General features: G+C 44.8%; 1 protein-coding gene across 20 annotated transcripts in view; it reads right to left on the reverse strand.

Moving 5' to 3' along the window:
* The window catches only part of NEB (nebulin), a 286,668-nt gene that overhangs the window by 74,798 nt on the left and 192,614 nt on the right, over positions 1–19,256 (reverse strand). For all 20 annotated transcript variants that reach the window (XM_060178132.1, XM_060178128.1, XM_060178131.1 and 17 more), the window contains 12 exons: positions 17,507–17,614; positions 14,914–15,027; positions 12,110–12,307; positions 11,663–11,767; positions 10,147–10,251; positions 9,358–9,465; positions 7,946–8,053; positions 6,399–6,506; positions 5,246–5,350; positions 5,039–5,143; positions 3,426–3,524; positions 3,017–3,127 (listed from right to left, as the gene is read on the reverse strand). In XM_060178132.1, the coding sequence (XP_060034115.1) occupies positions 3,017–3,127; positions 3,426–3,524; positions 5,039–5,143; positions 5,246–5,350; positions 6,399–6,506; positions 7,946–8,053; positions 9,358–9,465; positions 10,147–10,251; positions 11,663–11,767; positions 12,110–12,307; positions 14,914–15,027; positions 17,507–17,614 (1,374 nt within the window). The remainder of the gene's footprint in view (positions 1–3,016; positions 3,128–3,425; positions 3,525–5,038; positions 5,144–5,245; positions 5,351–6,398; positions 6,507–7,945; positions 8,054–9,357; positions 9,466–10,146; positions 10,252–11,662; positions 11,768–12,109; positions 12,308–14,913; positions 15,028–17,506; positions 17,615–19,256) is intronic.

Here is a 19,256-nt window from a genome sequence, read left to right on the forward strand (position 1 = left end):
CCACACAAGATTTTCCTGCCCAGGCCCCAAGGAATCCTGGGTTCTCTTCCTGGTGCTGCATACGTTAGAGTGATGCTCTGGTGTTCATTCTCTTATTACTAAATAAATCTTTTTTAAAAAGAGCTCCGTAAACTATTTTCCCAAATCATCTATTGGATTACTTCACATGACTCACCTATTTCTTTACAAGTCTGAGAAAGAGCAAATTAGAAGCCTATCTGATGGGGGCCGGGCGGTAGCACAGCGGGTTAAGTGCACATGGCTCAAAGGGCAAGGGCCGGCATAAGGATCCTGGTTTGAGCCCCCAGCTCCCTACCTGCAGGGGGGTTGCTTCAAGGGTGGTGAAGCAGGTCTATATTTCTCTCCCCCTCTCTGTCCTCCTGTCCTGTCTCAATTTCTCTCTGTCCTATCCAACAACAATGACAACAATAACAACAATAACAGCAACAATAAACAACAAGGGCAACAAAAAGGGGAAATATAGCCTCCAGGATCAGTGGATTTGCAGTGCAGGTACCAAGCCCCAGCGATAACCCTGGAGGCAAAAAACAAACAAACTAACAAAAACCCAAACCTATCTGATAAGAAGACCCAACCTCTCCCATGTCATTTTTTTTTCCTTTTTCATTCACCCATTCATTCATTCATTCATTCAGTCATTCAGTCATTTTTTTTCTTTTTAGATAGAGGCAGAAAGGCAAAGTGAGAGTGAAAGAGACCATAGCACCGAAGCTTCCTTCAGTGTAGTGGGGGCCAGCTTGAACCTGGGTGGCACACCTTGGCAAAGCAGCGCACTACCCAAGTGAGCTATTTTTCCAACCCTCCCATGTTATTTCTAAACTTCTCTTTGCACTATACTTCCAGGCCACTTACTTAAGTGCATATGCCTTGCTGATGCTTCTTGGACAGTATTTCTACTTCCAAACATTACACCTATCTAACTAACTAACTAACTAACTAACTAACTAAATATATGTGTGTGTGTGTGTGTGTGTGTGTGTGTGTGTAGATTCTAAATAATTCAAAAGTCTATCACTTGAACTTCCTTTGACCATTAAACTTTTTACTAAGTCTCTTGATCCTAAAACCCAAGAAAGTCTTTTTTGAAACCAGATGTTTAGGCTACACCACAGACCTGCTGAAGCCAGGGAGACGTCTTTGATTAGTAGCACAGCACAGCTCTGATTTACAGGGTGCCAGGGACTGTGGTCTCCTTCACATAAAGAAGAATTATTTTCATAACGAAGCAAGCATGGGAGAGACCGCACTGTTGAAGTTGCCTAATGGGTAGCACAATATCCTGAAGGGAACTGGGAAGATGAGCGTTGACCGTTGTTTTTTTTTTTTTTTTTTATATTTATTTACTTATGTATTTATTCCCTTTTGTTCCCCTTGTTTTCTTGTTGTACTTATTATTGTTATTGATGTCGTCATTGGATAGGACAGAGAGAAATGGAGAGAGGAAGAGAAGAGAGAGGGGGAGAGAAGCAACTCCCCTGTAGGTGGGGAGCCGGGGGCTCGAACCGGGATCCTTAAGCCAGTCCTTGTGCTTCATGTCATGTGCACTTAACCCGCTGCACTACCGCCCAACTCCTGTGTTGACCGTTTTTAGATAGACCTGAACGCAGACTGCCAAGGTAAAGAAAAGCATATAAAAGATACCAGTAATTCCTTCACACTACCATTTTGTTTCGCTTTAAGCCATTTTTAAAATTTGTGATTAATAGTAGTTTATAGGATTCCAAGATTGCAGGATATAGTTCCATTTTTTTTATTATTTGATATCTGGAGGAAAGATATAATACATTAAAGCAGTGACTTTCCCTAGGGAGAAGCAAAGCAGGTGGTGCAACTGACTTTCACGCCTGAGGTTCAGAGGTCCAGGTTCAATCCCCAGCATCACCATAAACCGGAGCTGAGCAGTGCTCTGGCATCTCCCTCTTCCTCCCTCCATCCCTCCTCCTCCTCCTCTTCCTCCCCCTCTCCCTCTCTCTTCCCTCCTGTCCCTCTCTCTCACAGACTCCAGAACAGAGAAGCAGAGTTTGGTATAGGGCTGGAGGTTGGTGCCCACTCAAGGGCAGGTCTAAAATATGCCACCACAGGTGATTTGGAGGGTCAGCCAGAATAGAGAATTACACTTTCACTGGGCTAAAAGAGCAGGACCAGTCCTACCTAGGTGCTAATACTGGCTGAAAAAGCTAGTGGGTGTGCCCCAAGTCTCTGAAGACTTCTCAGATGGCCCTGCTATGACCAAGACTCCTGATAACATGAGTTCAGTCTCAGCATTGCAGGTGCCTGAGTTGGTGCTCTGGTTCTCTCCCTCCTCTCACATTGATAGATAAATATTTTCTTTTCTTAAATTTTTTTTATCTATTTATTTTCCCTTTTGTTGGCCTTGTTTTTTTAATTTTTAAAAAATATTTATTTATTTATTCCCTTTTGTTGCCCTTGTTTTTAATTGTTGTAGTTATTATTATTATTTTCATCACTGTTGGATAGGACAGAGAGAAATGAAGAGAGGAGGGGAAGACAGAGAGAAGGAGAGAAAGACAGACACCTGCAGACCTGCTTCACCGCCTGTGAAGCGACTCCCCTGCAGGTGGGGAGTCGGGGGCTTGAACCGGGATCCTTACTCAGGTCCTTGCATTTCACGCCATGTGCGCTTAACCCGCTACACTACCGCCCGGCTCCCTGATCTCTATATTTTTTTTAAACAAAGAGATCACAAGTTATGACATACATAAAAACTACAACAATAATGTAAAACAGAGTTTCCTAATCTGTAATTATCACGCAACTGCTTACCAGCCCTACTCGCTAGCAGAGAGAGTGTATCAGTACGTCATATTAGGAAAAGGGCCTATGAGAGGTTCCGTGGACCTGCTCAGACACAGAGGTTACAGTAAACCAGAGGGAGCGAGCTTTTCTATAACGTGGTTGCCTGGAAAGTGATCGCTGGAGAAGAAGTCCCTGCGTGACAGGCTAAGCAGCCTTACCTCACTCAGGTGTGTCTTACCTCACTCAGGTGTGTCTTCAGCTCCTGGACTTTCCTGTATTCCGGAGTGTCGAGCACCACTTTGTATTTGTCACGCGTCTTTCTTGCATTATCCGTGTACAGGTAATTTGACTTCAAAACACAGCAACGGAAACACAATTTCACCAAGAGCCCCAGAAACTGCGTGTGATGGTCACATGCTGTCTTTCAAATGACCAGTGTGTGCAAGTGAGTAGCCTCCCACCATGAACCCCAGAAGTATCCCAAGGAGGAATGAAGGCATGTGTCATTTAATGAAGACCCCGGCACCTTTGATTGGAGGTGCAGTTGCTCTGAAGAGGAAACTGCAGGGAGATGCTTCCTGCCCAGCCCACAGAGGCTGCCTGGAGCCACACAGGGGAAGCCCTGCCTCGCAGGGCCGCACACTCACCCAGAGCTTCCTCAGGTGCCGGGAGCGGACCATATCAGGCGTGTCGTACAGGAAGCAGCCCAGCCCCTTCAGGACCTGCAAGTCCTCTTTATATTTTATCTGTGGGGCAAAACCCAGAAACATGCTTCACCATCACACAAAGTAAATCAAGAACCACAAAGACAGGCTCGTGGCATTTCTTTATGTATGGAACTTCTATTTGGTCTCAAAAATGTCTTTCCTGGCAGCCCGGAGGGTGTCACTGTGGGTAGGATACCAAACCCTCAAGCATGGGGTCCCGAGTTCGAGCCTAAGCATTGTAGAGCGATACTCTGGTTCTCCTTCTCTCTCTCTCTCCCTCATATTAGTAAATAACCAAATTCTCTCTCTCTGTTTCTCTCTTATATTAGTAAATAACCAAATCCTTAAAATATGTCCTCCCTATACTCTTAGCTTGTTTGCATATAAAGATCATAGTCTATCACAAAGAGATAAGATATTGCACCTGGGGCCTGACAGTGATGCACCTGGTTAAATGCACACACTGCCATGTGAAAGGACCCAGGTTCAAGCCCTTGGCCCCCACCTGCAGGGAGTCACAAGCAGTGAAGTAGGTCTGCAGGTATCTATCTTCCTTTCTCCTTCTTTATCTTCCCCCCCCCTCTGGATTTCTCTGTCTCTATCCAATGAAATAAACATAAATAAAATACGTTTTTACAGAAAGGAATTGCATTCATGTGATAACTGCTTTGTATATCATTATTTCCCTGTTTTTAAAAAGTCATAGGTTCTCGGATTTTTCCCTCTAACCGTTACGTGAGAATCGCACAAGCTACTGTGTCACTATTACACTGATAGGAGGAGAGCCCAGATTGAAGAAAGTGGTCTTTTTTTTTTTCTTTCTGTTTTTTTTTATTTGATAGGACAAAGAGAAATTGAGAAGAAGGACGATGGAGAGGGAGAGAAAGACAGACACCCAAAGACCTGCTGTAACACCTCATGAAGTGTCTGCCCTGCAGGGGGATCAGAGGCTTGAACCCAGGTCCTTGCGTGTGGTGATATGTGCACTTAAGTGGGTGTGCCACTGCCCTGCCCCAAGGAATTGGTTTTTGAAAGGAGGAACCATACAAGGGTGGGGCAAATGGCAGTAAGGAGTTGGAAAGGGGGAAGTAAGGAATAAAGATGAAGAGGACAATGAGGAGGAGAGCCAAATTAGAGGTTAAGGAGCTAGTTGAACTCAATGTTAAATGCAGACTAGTACAGAAATTCTTGTATTTGCCAAGTGGTCTCACTGTCTCCACAGGTGGAGCAATGTGGTGTTCTGCTCTGGACTGTTTTCACTGCCAGGTTGTACATGACATTTAGAAGTACTCAGGGGAGGAGTCAGGTGGTGGCTCCAGTCCCCTCAGCAGGGGGAGAAGCTTTACAAGCAATAGGGCAGTGTTGCGGTTCTCTCTCCCCCTCTCCCCTCTCTCTCTCCTCCCTCCCCTTCTCTGTGTCTCACCTTCTATCAAAGAAGAAAAAGAAGGTTTCAAGAGAAAAAGGTTGTTCAGAGACCACTGGTTGACTTCAAAGCTAAGAAGAAGTCTGTGTCTTACAGAGAGTCTTCTCAAAAGACACCCCTGGGGACTTACGTCACTGGTGATGTCTCCCACATAGCGGCAATGCAGCACTTGGGGTGTGTATGGTAAGGAGATCATATGTCCCCGCATCCTGAAGAAGTCTGATTTGTAGATCAGCTGGAAGGAGAAGGCCAAGTAACATACATATGAGAGACCAAATGGTTGGCATTTCTCCCTGGGTTCCATGACCTGTTCTCTCTCTCCCAAGAAAACACCTACCTCGCTCACAGCCTCTTGTGTCTTCTTGACTTGGCGGATTGCAGGAGTGTCAGGAGTTGTGTGAATCTTGTCTTTCAGTTTGTGGTACAACTGCCGATACAGTCTCTGTAGTGGAGGAGAAGCCATTTCAGGATGATGAAAACAACTAATGACTAGCTAACAAGCAAATATTTCACATGAAATAGTGAAAAGAGAGATGAAGGATCCAGATAGCTATTAAAATGGGGATAACAGAGAAGATTACACATTAATTTTACTTAGGTGAAGGGTTTTGGGCATAAGATCTTCAATTTCTTTTTTTTTTTTTTTTTTTTTCCTCCAGGGTCATTGCTGGGCTCGGTGCCTGCACCATGAACCACCGCTCCTGGAGGCCACTACCCCCCCCCCCCCCTTTGTTGCCCCTGTTGTTGCAGCCTCGCTGTGGTCATTATTATTGCCATTGTTGACGTCGTTTGCTGCTGGACAGGACAGAGAGAAATGGAGAGAGGAGGGGAAGACAGAGAGGGGGAGAGAAAGATAGACACCTGCAGACCTGCTTCACCGCCTGTGAAGCGACTCCCCTGCAGGTGGGGAGCCGGGGGCTCGAACCGGGATCCTCACGCCGGTCCTTGCGCTTTGTGCCACATGCACTTAACCCACTGCACTACGGCCCAATCCCCAAGATCTTCAATTTCTACAGATGACTGGAGAGTGGGATCCAATATCCAAAGAGAAAATGGCTCCTGCAGAGAACCAGGGTCATGCTCCAGACTAAAATGAAGTTGATTTGCATTATAATGGGTCCCAGTCTCTGCAGTGGCATTTACAAAGATGAGAAGCTCTTGTTAGGGGAAACCAGCATTAAAATGACAACAACAAGGGACTTCTTAATTCTGGCTGACACACACATACATCTATACTCGGAAAATATGCGACTCAGGTGGAGAGGGTAGAGAGCATAATGGTTATTCAGAGAGACTCTCATGTCTTGAGGGGCTCCAAAATCCCAGGTTCAATTCCCCTCACACCATAGCCAGAGCTGAGCAGTGCTTTGATTTATAAAAAAGAAGAAAAGAAAGAAAAATATGCACTATTCATGCATTTCAAGAAATGTTGTGGACTTTGCAAGTCACTGTAGTCACTGTTTCCCCCTCAGAGTCAGAATTCACAGTACCTCACTAGTCACTTTATTGATCCTCCGGACATTGACAAATGGAACATCATTGGGGCCAAGTGTATACCCATTTGCCTTGATGTGTTCATAAACTTCTTTGTACTTGAACTACAAAAACGAAAGGCAGTGAGATCAATGATTTGTAAACAAAGAACAGCATCACATTTCCCAAATACAGAAGAGCATCTTGATTTGAGAAATTACTCTTTAAGCACTAAGTGTACATCAGTGACAGAACTTTGATAGTAATCCAAAGTTTATTGGCTGACTTAAAACGAGGCCCAGAAAGGAATAAAGTTTAATGGTGCCTTGATGAAATCTGTTTATAGGCGGGCAAGCAAAATACAAGAAGACCTCTATTTTTTTTAAATATTTTATTTTATTTATTTATTTATTATTTATTCCCTTTTGTTGCCCTTGTTGTTTTATTGTAGTTATTATTATTGTTGTCGTCGTTGTTGGATAGGACAGAGAGAAACAGAGAGAGGAAGGGAAGACAGAGAGGGGGAGAGAAAGACAGACACCTGCAGACCTGCTTCACCGCCTGTGAAGCGACTCCCCTGCAGGTGGGGAGCCGGGGTTCAAACCGGGATCCTTATGCCGGTCCTTGTGCTTTGCGCCACCTGCGCTTAACCCGCTGCCCTGCACTTAACCCGCTGCGCTACAGCCCGACTCCCCTAGAAGACCTCTATTTTTAACCTTAATATACCTAGGAAATTAGAAAACGCAAAGAAGAAATAAGACTATTTTTAAGACCAACAAATGGTTTTACAGATCGATTTTAACAACGACATGTTAGATTACTAAATTGGTGATTCTTCTTGGGAAATCAAATGATTGAGTCACTTCTTACTAGGTTCTGTCTGACTGTCAGGTTTGATTCTCAGCACTCTGAAGAGCAACACAGAGGAAAAATCTTATTCTTCATCTGACAGCAGGTTTGTGGGTATAGCCTGAGGGGCAAATGCGTCTGGTCTTGCTTGACCTGGCACTTTTGAAGACTGGGGAAATTAGCGTCAGAGCTAAGACCCAGGCAAGCTCTAGGTAGTGAGAGCCTCTCTGTCTTCTGGGATATCTTCGAAAAGGGCACCTCTGAAAGGAGACTAAGTGGTGAGGCAAGGACCAGAACTGTCTACCGAGAAGTCTTTCCTTTTCAAAGGAACACACGGTGACATCATTCTGGGATGAAACATTGCACTAGGAAGATCCCACACATCGGTAGTGCATAAAGAAGTTGCACTTCCAGTCTATGACTTGGGAGAATTTGGGATACTTCTGTGCTTAGGGCAATAGAAACAGAGACACTGTAGCTGCCCTGAGTCCAGAGCCAAGGTGACTGACTCATGGGACTGTGAGCTCATGAATGTCCTATCTTTTAACAGATTGGAGGAGCATGGCCATTCCGCAGACCCCGCTGGAAAATGAGGTGTCTCCTCTCCTCTGCTTTCATCGCTGTTGCAGTTGGAATCTCATAGTGTGGTTGGGGGGCTGAGGATGGGATATCAGGGAACACTGGCTCCCTCACCCCAGCCAAGGACACTACTTACATAGCTGCTCATGTAACGATTGTTCTTGGTGTGCTTGAAGTGAGGGGTGTCGACAGGCAGCCGGTACCCAGTGGGCAGGGAGCGCAAGCCAGGTCCTCGGTACAGATTCTGTCAGAGCGAGAAAGGGGGTTAAAATGATATCAACAGCAAATTCCTGAGATGCACAGAGGATGCCACACAAAGATCACCTTAAGGTTTTTTTTTTCTTTTAAATTTTTTAAAAATATTTATTTTCCCTTTTGCTGACCTTGTTGTGGTTATTGATGTTGTTGCTGTTGGATAGGACAGAGAGAAATGGAGAGAGGAGGGGAAGACAGAGAAGGGGAGAGAAAGACAGACACCTGCAGACCTGCTTCACCACCTATGAAGCAACTCCCCTGCAGGTGGGGAGCCAGGGGCTCGAACCAGGATCCTTACGCCAGTACTTGTGCTTTGTGCCTCATGCGCTTAACTCGCTGCGCCACCACCCGCCTCCCACCTTAAGGGTTTTTGATCAGATAATTAACATACTTAATGCTCAGGGAGTTGATTTCAGGAAGAAGTTAAATGCTAAGAGTCAGATGATGAGCCGGACTAGTCAACCTACTGGTTTTTTTTTTTTTTTTTTTTTTTTGCCTCCAGGGTTATCGCTGGGGGCTCAGTGCCTGCACCATGAAACCACTGCTCCTGGAGACTATTTTTTTCCCCTTTTGTTGCCCTTGTTTATCGTTGTTGTTATTATTATTATTGTTGTGATTGCTGTTGTTGTTGGATGGGACAGAAAGAAACTGAGAGGAGGGGAAGACAGAGGGGGAGAGAGAGGGAGAGAGAGAAAGACAGACACCTGCAGACCTGCTTCACCGCCTGTGAAGCGACTCCCCTGCAGGTGGGGAGCCAGGGGCTCGAACCAGGATCCTTACGCCAGTTCTTGTGCTTTGTGCCACCTGCACTTAACCCGCTGTGCTACAGCCCAACTCCCTGATTTTAAACTTTTTGAAAACAGGATGCCAAACTAGCTCTCTCTCGCTCGCTCTCTCTCTCCTCTCGTTTTCTTAAAGATGTATTCGCTTATGAATGACAGAGAGCGCCAGAAAATATTCTGCCTATGTGATGCCAGCGGCTGAATTCAGAAGCCTGTACTTGTGAGTGTAGCGCTCTAGCCACCGCACCACCTCCAGAGCCACTCATCTGCTTCTTAGCAGCTTGCAAACTCTGCTTCAGGAATGGACGCCGCAGCTCTGACTGCTTGAGAGGAGGCTCCTATCAGCCAAGAACGGAGGCAAGCTGGTCTACTGGCTTTTCCACTCTTGTGCACAGAGCAGCATTTTCAATTCACAAGATGGGGTCAGAAGGATCCCCAAGCCACGCTCCCCACTCCCCCAGAAGTGTGTCCTGACTCCCTGCCAGCAGTGGGCTGCCTGCTCCCTACTCACCTCACTCTGCAGCTTGTATGCGTGGAGCGCCCGGTCCAGATCCAGAGTTTTCGCTGTCGGAGCCACTTTGCCTCTGACACTGTGCACATAGTCATGGTGGTAGACGGCCTGCATGCAGGGAGTGGAAGGGGCATGACTGGGACTGCCGCAGTATTGTCAGCAAGAAACAAAGCCAGTGGAAACACATCTCTCTCTCTCTTTAAAATATTTATTTATTTCTTTTTGTTGCCCTTGTTGCTTTATTGTTGTAGTTATTATTGTTGTTGTTATTGATGTCGTTGTTGTTGGATAGGACAGAGAGAAGTGGAGAGAGGAGGGGAAGACAGAGAGAGGGAGAGAAAGACAGACACCTGCAGACCTGCTTCACCACCCGTGAAGCTACTCCCCTGCAGGTGGGGAGCCGGGGGCTCGAACCGGGATCTTTTCGCTGGTCCTTGCACTTTGTGCCATGTGCGCTTAACCCGCTGCGCTACAGCCCAACTTCCACACAGGTCTCTCTTATTAAACTGTTGTGCTTGACACAGTGATAACAAAGGAACTCTAGAAGATCTGGGAGCTCTAAATATCAAGTTCAGAGCTTTACAGCTTCATCCCAGGGAAATACTTAAACACATCAGATTTTGGGAAACAGAAGCAGATGCTCAAGCACTTTCTGTGGTACCCACTCTGGTTTGTTTCTTCCTTAGAAAATGCTGGGCATTGCCAGTCCAGTCTCTGGGTTTTGTCACTCTGCCTGAGAGAAAACCCAGCCTGTGTTACTGTTTACAGTGATTTCCCGGTCACACTTACGTCACTTAGCTGTTTCCCACTTTTGACAGCCTGAACATACACCGGGGTATCCATGACCAACTTGTAGTCATTCCTTGTTTTCTGCACATGAGCTTTATACTTAATCTGTGGAGAGAAAGAGCAATAAGCCTGTGTCAGAGCACTCATTTACGAGAAACTGCAAGTTTTGTTTGTTTGTTCCTCCAGAGTTATCACTGGGACTCAGTGCCGGCACTATGTATCTATTGCTCCTGGTAGCCATCTTTTTTCCATTGTTGTTGTTGTTACTCCTGCTGTTGTTGTTGAATAAGACAGAGAGAAATTAAAAGATAAGGGGAAGACAGAGAAGGGGAAAGATAGACATCTGCAGACCTGCTTCACTACTTGCAAAGCGAACCCCTTGCAGGTGGGGAGCCGAGGGCTTGAACCGGGATCCCTGAGCTTTGCACTACGTGCACTTAACCCGGTGCACTACCGCCAAGCCCTCTCCCCCCAAAATGCAAGTTTTTATAAAGTTTTTTTTTTCTTTTGGTGTGTGTGTTTCACTACTCCACGTTGACTCTTTCAGATAGGAAGAAAAAGGTGGCAGAGAGCGCCAGATACCACAGCACTGCAACTTCCTCCAGTGCGGTGGGGACTGGGCTTGAACTGGCTCATAGGCATGACAAACTGGGACTCTTCTCACGTGAGCTATCTTGCCAGCTTCCTTTGGTAGTTTTGTTTTGTTTGCTTTGACTTAAGACATTTATATTGACTAGCACTTATTCAACACATCAGGGTGCATGTGAATTTTAAGACGATCAATGTAATAAAAGCTCACAGTCCTATGAAGTTTCTGAAGTCTTCTAAAAGACTTGGCAACTTCTTTTTTTGGAATATTTGTGCTTTCTTACTAAAATCTTGGTAGGATTGGTTTAACTAGGAAATTCTGTTTCAACAAATAGGGGTCAGGCACACATGTAACAATGTCCAAGGACCCAGATTCAAGTCCTCGGTCTCCGCCCGCAGTGGAGAAGCTTCACAAGTGATGACGTAGTACTGCAGATTTCTGCTTTTCTCTCACCTTCTCTTCCATCCCCTCCCCTCTCAACTTCTCTCTGTCCTATCAGAAAGAAAGAGTGAAGGGGAGAAAGGAAGGAAGAAAGGAGGGAAGGAGGGAAGGAAGGAAGGAAGGAAGGAAGGAAAAAGAAATAGCCACCAGGAGCAGTGGATTTATATCAAGCCCCAGTGACAACACTGATGGCAACACAATAAAACAGAAATAGCCCCCAAAGGCAAAGAGGATTGCCAGGAGGTCTTTCTCCATCAGAGGCATCAGCACCTCTTGACCTCATTGTGTAACGGGAATGCCATATGCACTCCCAAGAAATAGCTGCTCCCTCTTTCTTACCATTTTCCTGCAGTTCAGCCATCCTCAACACCACTGAAGTCACAACTGGGCGATGCCAATCTCCAAACCTCACACACTTGCCCCATAAGTCTAGGTTATGTTAAAGAGGAAATACACATAGTGAAAACAAAAGGCCGACTGACTCACATCATTGCGCAGGTCGTAGGCATGCTTGGCATGGAGAATTTCAGGAGTGTCCCAGACATAGCAGCCAATGCCTTTCAGCCAGTTGAGGTCATCCTTGTACACAATCTAGAGGGTCAGAACAGAAGGAGAGGATCAGGAAAACCCAACGGGCCATAACTTTGCCACTGAAAACACAGATGGGCACCTCTGGGTTCATAAAGATGGCTGTCTAGGACAGAAAGACAAAAGACACCACTTGTGGAATAAGGCCAGTGGGGCCATGGAAACATCAGCACACAGTCTTGCTTCCAGGGACAGCTCTGAAATACAGTCAGCCCCACAGCTAAGTAAGATGGTGATCCTGGAAAAAGACTCATCTGAGGAAGCAGGTGAGTCTACTTCTCAGTCTGAGCACACAGGACCAAAGAAGGGTAGTGGTGGTGGTGTGTGTGTGAACAGCAGACTTACATCACTTATCTGATCTGTGACTCTCCGGACGTGATCGTTGATTTTCAAGTCAGGGTGGCATATCCACTCATGGAGGTGCAGGCGGTAGTCAATCTCACTGACTTTCTTCTGAGAGTCCTTGGCAGTCACCATCTCCACCATGTCAGGCACGATGTGGATTTTCATCTTGTTCTTTTCATAAACTGACCTGTACAGACGCTGTGAGGTTACAAATTCCAGGTCAGAGTGGAGAGGCAATTAGAGAAGCCACACCTCCCACCCTCTGCACCCTATAAAGAATTTTGGTCCAGGGGTGGGCGGGTAGTGCAGAAGGTTAAGCGCACATGGTGCAAAGTGCCGACCACATAAGGATCCCAGTTCGAGCCCCTGGCTCCCCGGCTCCCCATCTGCAGAGGGGTCACTTCACAAGCTGTGAAGCAGGTCCATAGGTGTCTATCTTTCTCTCCCCCTCTCTGTCTTCCCCTCCTCTCTCCATTTCTCTCTGTCCTATCCAACAACAACAATAGCTATAACAACAACCACACAATGAAGGCAACAACAAGGACAGCAAAATGGGAAAAATGACCTCCAGGAGCAGTGGATTCCTAGTGATGGTACCAAGCCTAGCAATAACCCTGGAGGCCCTCTCCCCAAAAAAAGAAGAATTTTGGTCCTTACTTCCCAAGGGATAAAGAATAAAGAAGCTTTCAATGGAGGGCATGGGACATGGAACTCTGGTGGTGGGAACTGTATGGAATTGTACCAGTCTTATCCCACAATCTTGTCAATCATTATTAAATTATTAATGAAAATATGCTGAAAAAATTCCAGGTCAGAATAGGAAAATTTTTTTTTTTGCCTCCAGGGTTATCACTGGGGCAAACCCACTGCTCCTGGAGGCTATTTTCCCCATTTTGTTGCCCTTGTTGTAGTTGTTATTGTTGTCATAGCTGTCATTGTTGTTGGATAGGACAGAGAGAAATGGAGAGAAGAGGGGAAGACAGAGAGGGAGAAAGACAGACACCTTCACCACTTGTGAGGTGACTCCCCTGCAGGTGGGGTGTTGGTCTACTTCTAATTCTGCTTCTAAGACCCCTTGTTTTGATCATCACGTTAGTTTTGCTTGCATTGCTTAATGCTGTGGTCTATTTACATAATCACCGTTTTACCTGAGATCCGCCCTGCCTGTAGGGCACTGGTTTAATCCCACTGGTTTGCACTCTCTTCTTCCGCTCCACCCCCTCTCCTAGTCACACCCTGTTTTCCACCCTACCACTTCCTTCCTGGAAACTATAATTGCAGATTCTTTTCTCAATAAACATTGCACTGCTTCCCAGATCAGCCATGAGTCCCTGGTCGTCTGTCTCCCACCAGCGAAGCTAGCCCAGCATCTGGTGCCCAAACAGGGACCAGCAGTGGGGAGCCAGGGGCTGGAACCAGGATCCTTACGCCAGTCCTTGTGCTTTGTGCCATATGCGCTTAACCCGCTCTGCTACCACTCAGCCTCCTGGGAGAATATCTTTACATGTCAGACATCAGACTAAAGGCTAATAGCCAAAATATATAAAGAACTCACCAAACTCAGCAAAAAAAAAAAAAAAAAAAGAAAAGAAAAAAGAAAGAAAAAACGACAAAGAAAAAGAAAACTTCCTAAAATGAGGAGAGAATATAAACAGAATATTCACCACAGAAGAGATTCAAAGGGTCAACAGACATATGAAAAAATTTCTCCAGTCACAGCAATGCACATAAAAACAAGATACCACTTCTCTCCTGTGAGAATATCACACATCAGAAAGGTCAGTAACAACAGATGCTGGAGAGGTTGTGGGGACAAAGGAACCCTCCTGCACTGCTGGTGGGAATGTCAGTTGGTCCAACTCCTATGGAGAGCAGTCTGGCAAACTCTCAGAAGGCTCAGAATGGGTCTACTCTATGACCCTGCAGTTCCTCTTCTGGGGATAGATCTTAAGGAGTCAAACACACCCTGGGCCAGGTGGTGGCGCACCTGGTTGGATGCACATGTTATTATACACCCTGCACACCTATGTTCACAACGCAATTTGTAATAGCCAAAACCTGGAAGCAATCCAGGCATCCAACAAGAGATGAGTGGCTGAGAAAGTTAAGGTCTTTATACACAATGGAATACTACGCAGCTACTAAAAATGGTGACTTCACCTTTGTCACCTCAACTTGGAAGGAGCTTGGAAAGAATCATGTTCAGTGAAATAAGCCAGAAAGAGAAGGGTGAATATGGTGTGATCTCACACACAGGCAAAAGTTGAGAAATCAGAACAGAAGGGGAAACACAAAGCAGAACTTAGATTGGGTTCGGTGTATTGCACCAAAGCAAAGAACTTTGTGGGGAGGATTTTCAAGTCCCGGTGCATGATGGTGGAGGTGGACCTATGCTGGGGGCGAGAGTGTTTTTCAGAAAACTGAGAAATCTTACACGTGTCAACAACTGTATTTACAGATGACTGTAATCCATTAATCCCCACCCCCACACATTTTTTTCTTTTATTTCCAGGTCGGTGAACCAGGGAGCTGGGCAGGGTAGTGTATGCCTCTCTCAGGCAGTAGAGAAATCAAGGTAGCCAGCTTCGAGCAGTCAGCTGAAGGAAGACTGGGGCTGGAACTTTCTGGCACTCTCCATAGGTTCACAGGAGCAGGGGAGGGAGCAGTCAGGAAGTGCTGAAATCATACTTAGCTTCACCGCACATCTGAACCCCATGCTCTGCTTAACGGCAAACATTCTGATCCGCAGCACACAGTCGTTTGACTTGACCTGACCCTGAGGCACCGCCTCTGGGCTGACTTACATCAATGTTCAATTTGCCGACCCTGAGGCATCGTGCAGTATTGGGGTCGTCATCCACGCTCTTTGGTAAAGTGTAGAGAGCTTTGAACTTTTCGTATTCTTCCCGATATTTGATCTGTAGAGGGTATAAAGAGAGAAAACGCAGTTTGGGAGAGGAGTGGATCTATCCTGCTTAAAAGGAAGTGAGACTTCATGGGAAGAGATCCTATGAAGACAGTCTTCCCCCATCCCATCCACCCACCCTCACACACTCTAAGATGCGGTCCACTCATGGTCACAGGTTCTTTCCTCATCTGTGCAGAGGCAGAACTATAGCCCCAAACCTGTCACAGACACAGCACAATCCTGAGGTTTAAGCTGAACTGTATCTGAAAACACTTAAAAAAAAATTTATTTATTTATTTTCCTTTTTGTTGCCCTTGTCTTTTTTATTGTTGTTGTAGTTATTATTGTTATCAATGTCGTTGTTAGATAGGACAGAGAGAAAGAGAGAGGAGGGGAAGGCAGAGGGGGAGAGAAAGATAGACACCTGCAGACCTGCTTCACCACCTGTGAAGCGACTCCCCTGCAGGTGGGGAGCTGGGGGCTAGAACCGGGGGGCTCGAACCGGGATCCTTGTGCCGGTCCTTGCGCTTTGTGCCACGTGTGCTTAACCTGCTGCGCTACCACTCGACTGCCTCTGAAAACACTTTTTAAAAAAGTTTTATTATCTTTATTTATTTATTTATTTGGATAGGGACAGCCAGAAATTGAGAGGGAAGGGGGTGATAGACAGGGAGAGAGATAGAGAAACACCTGTAACACTGCTTTACCACTTGCAAAGTTTTCCCCCTGCAGGTGGGGGCTGGGGGCTGGAACCCAGGCCCTTGCGTATTGTAACATGTGTGCTCAACCAGGTGCATCACAACCTAGCCCCCCAAAACACTTTGTAAACTGCAGACAGCTATAAAAATTTTAGCTCTTTATAAAATGTTAATTCCTAAATCAATACTAGAGTTTCTGCTGCATTCATTTTAAGACTATATAATTACAATGACCTCTATTGTAGTAATGGCTTTTTCTTAACCAAAAGTAAAAAGCAAACAAACAAACACACACACACACACACACACACAAAACCCCAATTTAAATGTGCCCTGGGTTTGGGGGAGGGGGGTATACTTAGGAATTTCTATTTCTATTAACTACAGCTTGATGTTTAAGAGACATAATCCTTGAATTCAGTTTCAACATGGTTTTTATTTATTTTTAATACCTTTGTGAAAGTCTACTTTCTGGGATCATTTCTATAGTCTGTTAAAAAAAATAATAACCTTTGTGAGCCAAGAGGTGGTGCAGTGACTAGAATTCCCAAAGCCCACGTAATGTGGTATGTTATTGTCATATGTATATTTACACACAGATATATTTTGCCATTGTTAGGGTGGCACTGCTCCAAGTCAGCTTTTTCAGATAAAGATCGAGACGAGGGGCCACGTGGTGTCGCACCTGGTTAAGTGCACACATTACAGTGTGCAAGGACCCTCGTTCAAGCCCCTGGCCCCCACCTGCAGGGGAAAAGCTTTATGAGTGGTGAAACAGGGCTGCAGGTGTCTCTCTTATCTTTCCTTCTCTATCTCACTCTCCTTTCAGTTTTTCTCTGTCTCAACCAATAATAAATAAATAACATATAAAAAATAAAAATAAAACAGACAGAGACAGAGAGCCAAGATGCCAAGGCACTGAAGCTTCCTCCAGTGCTAGAGAATTCCCATGTGGTAACAGGGGTGGGGGTTCGAGCCTGGCAAAGCAGGTGCACTCCCAGGTAAGTCACCTCACCAACCTCTACTTCTATTTATAAAGAGTCTATCTCATAGATTGTGTCTTCTCACTATACTCTCTCCTGCCTAAAATAAGAGATTGTACTGTGAAGAACTGCTATTTGTGTGACTGACTTGTAGCCTTGGTTTAGTATCTCCAGAATACTATGGAGTCCATCTGTAAGGGCCAACTAAAAGTTATTCACAGATCTTTCTTTTTTTCATTTTCTTTTTTAAAATATTTATTGATTCCCTTTTGTTGCCCTTGTTGTTTTACTGTTGTGGTCATTATTGTTGTTGCTATTGATGTCGGGTAGGACAGAGAGAAATGGAGAGAGGAGGGGAAGGCAGAGAAAGATAGACACCTGCAGACCTGCTTCACCACTTGTGAAACGACTGACTCCCCTGCAGGTGGGGAGCCGGGGCTCGAACCGGGATCCTGCACTTGGCACCACCTGTGCTTAACCTGCTGCGCTACTGCCCGACTCCCTATTCATGGATTTTTTTCAACTGCACAGGTGGGCCCAACCCCTTAGTTGTTCATTATGTCTCTATCAGTTCCATTTACAAGCAAGTAACCCCAAAAGTCACACTGATGTCCTTCTTGTGTTTGCGACTCTTGCTGGACTTTGGAGCCCTTTAAGAGGAAGAAATGAGCACACAGATTTGGTGATCCCCCAGTGACCTGCACTCATTTGCTGGTTCACCGTATGGAAGTGCCAGGAATACTTCCAGACAAAATATGGTTCAGTCAGAAAAATTCAAGGCTGTCACATCTGCACTTGACAGACTTACGGTGCTGGCCAGGTGCTTCTTGTTCTTGGCATGCATCAGAGACATACTGCTAGAAGGCAGAACGTAACTCGTTGCTTTCACTTTATCCCAGGCCTCCTTGTACAGGTTCTGGAGAGGTGAAAACAATCTTCTTGTGAATATAGAAAAATGCAGTCTGGTTGTCACAGGGGAGTGGACGTTCTCTATCTGTCCTCCAGCACTCTCTAACACATATACCCAATCGCCTCATTCAGCAAGAGCCAAGTACTTAGGAACAAATAGCTGGCTTGTATCACAACCATCATTTGATAGACTGTTATCTTGTTTCCTAGCATAGTAATTATCATAGCGTAACAAAAGGATCTGTGTACACATATGTTCTTGGCAGCACAATTTGTAATAGCCAAAACCTGGAAGCAACCGAGGTGTCCAACAACAGATGAGTGGCTGAGCAAGTTGTGGTCTATATACACAATGGAATACTACTCAGCTGTAAAAAATGGTGACTTCACAGTTTTCAGCCGATCTTGGATGGACCTTGAAAAAAATCATGTTGAGTGAAATAAGTCAGAAACAGAAGGATGAATATGGGATGATCTCACTCTCAGGCCGAAGTTGAAAAACAAGATTAGAAAAGAAAACACAAGTCGAACCTGAAATGGAATTGGAGTATTACACCAAAGTAAAAGACTCTGGGGTGGGTGGGTGGGTGGGGAGAATACAGGTCCATGAAAGATGATGAATGACATAGTGTGGGTTGTATTGTTAAATGGGAATCTGGGGAATGTTATGCATGTACAAACTATTGTATTTACTGTTGAATGTAAAACATTAATTCCCCAATAACGAAATAAATTATTTTAAAAAATTTTTAAAAATTTGCCATTAAGAAAAAAAGAAAAAATGCAGTCTGGTTGTCACAGGGGAGTGGACGTTCTCTATCTGTCCTCCAGCACTCTCTAACACATATACCTAATCGCCTCATTCAGCAAGAGCCAAGTACTTAGGAATAAATAGCTGGCTTGTATCACAACCATCATTTGATAGACTGTTATCTTGTTTCCTAGCATAGTAATTATCATAGCGTAACAGGTATGAGGGCTTTTTAAAACGCCACATTCAGTCCCCATAAATAGGAATTCCTGGAAGGTGAAAATATTAACAATTAAAATATTTATTTATTTTTAAATGACAATTAAAGAAATCTGCTTGCTCTCTACTTTTCTGAAGCAGGTGGAAGTTCAAAAATGTTTTCACTCCTAGAATTTATTTATACACACACACACACACACCAATGCACATAGCAGTTTTATTCATAACTGTCAAAACCTCAAAACAAAGCATATGACCTTTTTTGGGCGGAGAAAAACTAAGTTGAGGTCATAAAGAACTTTTTCTATATCTTCACTGTGATGGTGAATACATGATTATATACATTTGCCAAAAACCCCGGAATTATATGCCAGCGACAAATTCACCCTTCCATAAATTAAAACAGAGTAAACCAGAATGGAAAGAGGGGTCTGCAGTGGAGCACAAGTGATAACCAAAAAAAGCACCAGTTACACTGAAAACACATAGCAAGGCTATCTTAATGGCATTAGGGAAGAAAATAATGAATATGTAATACTGAAAGTGTTATTTTTTAGAATTCTTTTAAATTTTTATATTTATTTATTTATTCCCTTTGGTTGCCCTTGTTGTTTTATTGTTGTGGTTATTATTGTTGTCTGTCATTGTTGTTGGATAGGACAGAGAGAAATGGCGAGAG

This window comes from Erinaceus europaeus, chromosome 18 (assembly GCF_950295315.1).
Source record: "Erinaceus europaeus chromosome 18, mEriEur2.1, whole genome shotgun sequence".
Classification (NCBI taxonomy): Eukaryota; Metazoa; Chordata; class Mammalia; order Eulipotyphla; family Erinaceidae; genus Erinaceus; species Erinaceus europaeus.